Raw genomic sequence first — 6795 nt, forward strand, 5'->3', positions numbered from 1 at the left:
CTGTTACAGACGTCATTGTTAGACCATTTCTTAGAGGCCACATCAGGCGACAGAAAGAAAAATATGTTTAACCTAATGCGCATGGAAATCTGCAGGCCAAGCGAGACCAAAACACGTATTACAACTTTACAAAGGCCGTAGTGTCGGTATTTGTATTTTAACATTTACAATAGTATTTTTCATATCGGTGACTGGACACGGTGCAAAAGGGACGATGAGAAGCCGACATGATCAAGATTCTCTGCTCATAGCGATGTATGCGGTATCCCCCCCACACGTAAGGACATTTATTTCTTAAAATGCCCATGTAGGGAACATAGCAATACAATGCATTACAGAGACTGAATTGCAAAGAACCAAACATATCTATAATTCGAATCTCAAATAACTGCCTTTTACGGCTTCAGGACAGAACAGAACAACAATCTGCACAAAATGGCCAGCAAATTCAGATGCCTGCAAGGAAACACCTGCGCCCTATACATAAATATATATCTGTACATGTTTGGTACATGTAATTCTTGAAAATATCAAACAGTTGCTATACTGTTGCATTACTATAAATTAAATACATACAAGTTATGCACAAACACATAATCTGGTAAACTCTTTATATACACTATGTAAAAAATCTGGAAATGACAGGGGACACTATAAAGAACTGATTCTTGAAAATGATAATATGACCAGACATGGTCTTCTTGTCAAATTTTAGGAAAATCATCTTTTGCCCTTAAAGAATCCTTGATCTGTGCTGCTCTCTTTGATAGTCACTGTCAAAAAGTTTGTGGTCACATCCGTCACCACCACCTTCTCCAGGTTAGTGAGGCATGGGTTCCAGCGGGGGGCCTCCTCTGGCCCGTCCAAGATGTGGGCTATCGGGATTTTGGCGATCAGTGTGGGCTGGCGCCTGGCTGGAGCGTCCTCCCTCTGCAGGCTGGAGTGTGCCAAGTGCTTTAAGTGCATGGGGGTCTGATGAACCAGGCGGTCCTTAGTCCTACTGCCGTGAGCATCTAGGCCTGGCCGGTGTGAATGCAAGCTGTGGTTTGTTGGGCAGTGCTGCTGGCTGCCGCCTGCTGCTGGCATAAGCCGCATGGGCTTTGGGGGGTAACTGGGCGGTCCCTGGAGAGGCCGGTGAGCCAGCTTGATCACCCTCATTTCGGAGTCCCTGTCCTGGCCATCTGCCAGAGCGTGTTTGGCCAGTTTGGAGGCACCATACACCAGGGGCTCCTCGGCTCTCCTTTTGGCCAGTTCTCTAGGAGGACCAGTGAGCAGGCCGTCTTTGAAGCGCGGTTCTCTAGGAAGACCAGTGAGCAGGCCTTCTTTGAAGCGCGGTTCCCGAGGAGGACCAGTGAGCAGGCCTTCTTTGAAGCGCGGTTCCCGAGGAGGACCAGTGAGCAGGCCGTCTTTGAAGCGCTGTTCTCTAGGAGGACCAGTGAGCAGGCCGTCTTTGAAGCGCGGTTCCCGAGGAGAAGCAGTGAGCAGGCCTTCTTTGAAGCGCGGTTCCCGAGGAGGACCAGTGAGCAGGCCTTCTTTGAAGCGTGGTTCTCGAGGAGGACCAGTGAGCAGGCTGTCTTTAAAGCGCTGTTCTCTGGGAGGACCAGTGAGCAGGCCTTCTTTGAAGCGCGGCTTGGGTTTGGGCCCTCTCTTCTTTGGAACGAGTGGGAAACTGTCCCCTGTGGGCCGTGAGAGTTCAGGAGGAAGGCGGCGTTCATGCGCGGCTGGCTCTGGCTGTCGGACTCGTACGCTCTCCCCTCGGTTGACAGTGCTGGGCGGGAAGATTGTAGGCACAACGGCTCTCAGGCCCTCCCTTGCTCTTGGGGTCACCACAGGCTCTGGGCTGGGATAGGTGACATGGATTCCCCTGTTTGCCTCACTCCTGAATTCATAGGTTTTGCCTTTTTCCTTTGCCTGTGCCTGAAGCCACAGAAATGATTCACAATGATTCGTTAATAAGGAGACATTTTTAAGCTCTGGCTCATTAGGGAGCAAAATAATAACAGAAATGTAAAATGTTTTTTAGTTTGGAGAGGTAAAACATGTTGCACTTTTATTAAACATAGATGATACAATATTATTACAATATAACAAATGAGATAACTTTGGATTGATCAGCTTTAGTCTTCAGCTATATGGAACTGACACAGAAATTAATTTTGAAACCTTCACACTTGCAGGGATCAAAGGTAAGAAGCTACATAACATCTCTTTGACTGCTTTCGCAAAAAAGCAGGTGAAATTTGCCAGAGCAGTACCAAATAGCAAAAACGTCTTCACAGAAGTGGTTGACCAATTGGGGCCAAACAAATAATAACTTGACTCTACAGTCCAGATGGCTTAGCATTATTTTGTAGAACTCTTGTCGAGGTATATTTTCAGTGTTGAAACGACAACGCAAGCCTACAGAAATAAGTGAGTATTTAGCATTAGGCTACTGATCTTGAATGTGAACTGTGTTTATGTCCATAAAGTGAACGGTGTAGCTCATGATGTAGGCTACTGGCAGACGTATGACAGGTAGAATTAATTCCAAAACAGTTTTTCACGCAGGCAAGGACTATAGCACTGTTTTGATGAGAAACCAAATTAAACGCTAGAGGTTGGATTCCTCACAACACATGTGGGTGCGGTGTGGTCAGTCAAGATGTTAACATGCCACATGCTTGGAATGATGCCCAGAATGTTTTATCTGTGCTTGCTGTGGCCTTACACCCAACTGCCTGACATGACCTTACATAGGTCTGGTTCTACATACGGACAGAAATGGATTTACTCACCCGAAGAAGGAATGTCTTCGGTTTAGGTCCCCGCTTTTTTGGCCCATAAAGCTCTCTCTCGCGTTCTCTGTAAAGGCGGGGTACGAGCATTTGCATGTTACAAGCAGACAAGCCACCAAGCATATGCTTTTGTGTTTTAACACACGGTCCGTTTTATTGCTGGAACATGGCATTTACCTTTCATTAAACGCCACAAAGAGGCGGGAGTCCAAAATATTTTCTTCAGGTTCCCATGTGCTGTACCTAAGTGGAAGGAGAGGATGTTTACATTGCACAATTCACCATTTTCAAAAATTCCACGTTCTCAACTGTGCATTGCACGTCCGCCAGTAAACAAGACCTGAAATCGTTGCCAGCTTGTTAACTGTGTTGGTTGCCAAACCCGTTAGCGCTAGCATGTGAGCTAGCGATACATTTGCCATCAGCCTGTGATTTGGCCCGGTGGGTTGTTACTTCGCCCATGCTGCCATACACAGTGCGTTGGGTATCCGCAAACGAAAACCAAGCTGACATCTACCACAGAACCCGACATGGCTAGGGAGATAAGAGGCTAGCTGGCTAACGTTAGCATTAACGCTACTTACTTCGGTGACCAGCCCTTCCATTTCACAAGGTACTCCATTCGACCCTACGTATCGTCAGAAAAGGAAAAATAATACTTCGTTAACGATGCAACATTGGCATGGAAGATGAGCGTTCAAGGCAAAACAACGACATAGTTCGGTGTACACCTACTCTTCGAATTCTCCGTTTGATGATAGATTCTGCAGCAAATACCCTCTCACCAACAGCCGACAGTTCCATGTTTACGTCTCCCCACCGTTAGTTTAGTAGACCGCTTAGTAGCTTGCTGGATGGATATTTTTCTCTCCACTCGGTTCAGAATTCCACACAGCCCATAATACTCACGAGCAGCAAAGACGTCACTACGTTCTTTAATATGTTGCCGAGGCAGCACTGTCGGTGGAACCGTTTTATGAAAGGCCATTGGCTTAGCTGTTGCTACGTGCTCGGGGTTGCTAAGTGAGAGGGAGGAGCTCCTCTGCTCAACATTCTTGACAGGAGGGAAATGGGTTAGTGGAAAGCACGTTCTAAGTACGTCTGTGGAATGTTCGGTGTGGAGTTCAGGGTGTTTATAATGACTATGAGTCATATATAAATCTGTGTAAAAATATGTTTATTATTTAAAACTGTTTATTATAAACATCGTTTTTTTTCATGATTTATTTTTATTCACATGGAGGTAGGCTGCAAGAAACATGTTCAATTTAACTTAATTATCAGACTTCCTCTGGGCTACCTGTTCCGTCGAGTAGCCTAGGCTATACGCCTGAGCCGCACGTCAAGTTATGTTTAACTCTTGAGAGCAATATGAGAAATGAGATGAGATGCTCCACCATACTACTTGAGGCTAAGACATTCAATAAGTATGGGCACATTTCCAAGGCTTATTGCAGTACAGAAGTTCTGAGGTTAGGTTCTTAGGTTAGATTTCTTCATCCTTCTGTCATCAAGGATTTAAAAAATGGGAAAATAAGTATGTAGCCTACCGTCTACGCCAACAGCTAGGCTACAGCGGAGTTTGTTGAAACATGACTCACAACCCAGTGGAAATAACAAGTTATGGTTCTAGTTAGCAATGTTCCGTTCCGATAGGCTGTGCATGGGCCACAGGCTGTCGCTTGACTAGGCTATAGTTTACTAACCCTAACCCCAGGCATGGTTTACCCAAGAAGCTATAACCTCTTAAATCATGGTAAAGTGGCTAGGGATCTGAAACGGGATATTCTTTATTTTAATTTTTAAGGAGACATAAAACTCAGTGAACTAATGATTCATAGTTGAATTTCGCTTAATGAAATCTAATCCCATTTACCAGAGCAAATTTGGTTGAAAAAGTGACCGATCTTATTATTTAAGGTCATTAAAGGTGAGAAATCACCTAGGAAAGGAAAATTATTCGATTGCTAAACTGTAAGAGACGGTTAACCACCTTAGGCTATAACTGAGGCTACTTTAGGCTATAAGGTTATCCTTATCATTTCAGATCACATCGGGATGTGCATGAATGCATTGTAGGTTTCGGCTCAAAGAATTAACTATTATCTCGTAATCATCAATCTCTGGAAAACAATGCTAGCCTATAGCCTACACCAATGACAATAATCGTGACTTCATAATAATAATAATAATAATAGTAGGCTAATAGTAATGATAATAAATACACTATTCAAACCGTTTTCTCCGTTAGGTTAACTTAAAAAAAGATTTGTTTACGTTAAATAGGCTAGACCGGAAGAATAAAAACATAGACATTGGTTTCAAATGGCTTGTTTGGCAAATGCCAATATTTGCCTATATTATTGTGACAGTTAGGCCTAGGCTACGATGCACCATAATTTTCAGGAAATAGTAGGCCTATATGGAATATCCGAGATATAATACAATAAACGAATTAACAACAACAACAACAACAATAATAATAATAATAATAATAATAATAATATGTTAGGCCTATTACATATCAATATATAAGTAAGAATGTACCATATGATCATTTTATTTATAAATAATAATTTAGATATAATAATGATTCATGCACATATTCTGTCTTTGGTCATAACATATTGTTACTGTCAGTGAAATACAAAATGATCATTCAGCCTAATTTGTACAAGATTTACAATACCTCTAGGCTACATTCACTTCAGATATTTCAGGCCCAGAGAGTGTTGACATGAGGGCTATAAAGTTGGATAAAGACTTGGTCAAAACGGGCAATTTGAGGCAGGATGAATTGGTTTATGTCACAAAGCTTAGAAAACAGAAAATAATTATTAAATGTGTGCATACAAAATGTATAGAATATTGATTTAAATTATTCAGTGGGAAAAGACTGCATCAGGCAAAATGAAGTTATCCCAATTGATTCACATTCATTTTTTGTAACCTACAATAAATAAAACAGGCTTCCAGTCAATGGAAAAATGGCTTCTCCCCACCGGCGATTGTTGTTGTTTACGATTTTCTATCAGTTCCCACCACACAACGACGTCTCATCTTTGCTCCTTGAATGTCGATATAATGGTATGGAGTTATTGAAACTAACTACGTGTAAAAAAGACTAGAAATTGAATGTTTATGTTTCATTGAATGTTTACATAAAGTTGCACTGGGTGCCTTTAATGAAAAATATGCTTCCATTTATTGAACAGGCAGTAGCTCACTTAATTCCAGATTTTTTCACGCGGCTACATCTTATGCGCTTTAGTGATTATCAGCAAAGATGGTAAGATAATTACAACTTCAGCCTACCAGTTCTGTACGGCATATTTGGATTGATGAATAACCAATAGTGAGGTCATTTTTGTAGACCTTTAACTTTTTGTTGTTTTGAGATTGCTCTGTAATAGTGTTTTATTGACGATACACTCGAGATTAAGTGAATGTTGAGATTTCAGATTTGCCTTTCAGTTAGTTGCGTTTTGAAAGGTATGAGACGGGATTTTATATGAATTCTTACCTTACCTTTTGTTGAAATAAAAAGCACACTCGTCCGAATAAGCTATAGGAATAACAACCTGGCGTTGACATTTTTCATATGGTCATAAGTAACTCTATTATGCATGGCCTTGTATTTCAACAACTCGAAAGCAGTCGGTCATGAAGCCTGCAAGAACACGTCGAAAGACAAAGGAACGTCATGTAGGCTACTTCGCGCCGTGCTCGAATAAACACTTTTCTATCACATTGATGACCGCGCTGTAGCAGTGGTTAAAGATAGATTGTATTCATGTATGCTTTGGATGATATATATTTGTCATGTGCAGGGGCAAAATTACAGTAATGCATTTCGTGCACATCAACTGGGGAGAAGCTGCGGGAGTCCTTTTATGGTGTGGTGCGCTATTGGTTTCGGCACGTCTGCAGTGCAGTACTGGTTACAGCCGTATATGGGTGCGCGGTCGACATGTAAGAAGATTATTGGTTCTCTCGTTTCTGGGCAACCGCCATTACC

At 42.2% G+C, this 6795-nt stretch overlaps 1 protein-coding gene across 1 annotated transcript; it reads right to left on the reverse strand.

Annotated features, from left to right (window-relative positions):
• Nucleotides 1-84: 84 nt before the first annotated feature.
• On the reverse strand, nucleotides 85-3608 carry cbx8b (chromobox homolog 8b). Its single transcript, XM_080836020.1, has 5 exons — nucleotides 3513-3608; nucleotides 3362-3405; nucleotides 2955-3020; nucleotides 2778-2844; nucleotides 85-1917 (listed from the first exon to the last, which is right to left on the reverse strand). Exons 1-5 carry the CDS (start codon nucleotides 3579-3581, stop codon nucleotides 721-723), a joined length of 1443 nt encoding a protein of 480 aa, XP_080692146.1. The 5' UTR covers nucleotides 3582-3608; the 3' UTR covers nucleotides 85-720.
• Between the last annotated feature and the right edge of the window lie 3187 nt (nucleotides 3609-6795).

Source organism: Sprattus sprattus (assembly GCF_963457725.1).
Source record: "Sprattus sprattus genome assembly, chromosome: 1".
In the NCBI taxonomy this organism is placed as follows: Eukaryota; Metazoa; Chordata; class Actinopteri; order Clupeiformes; family Clupeidae; genus Sprattus; species Sprattus sprattus.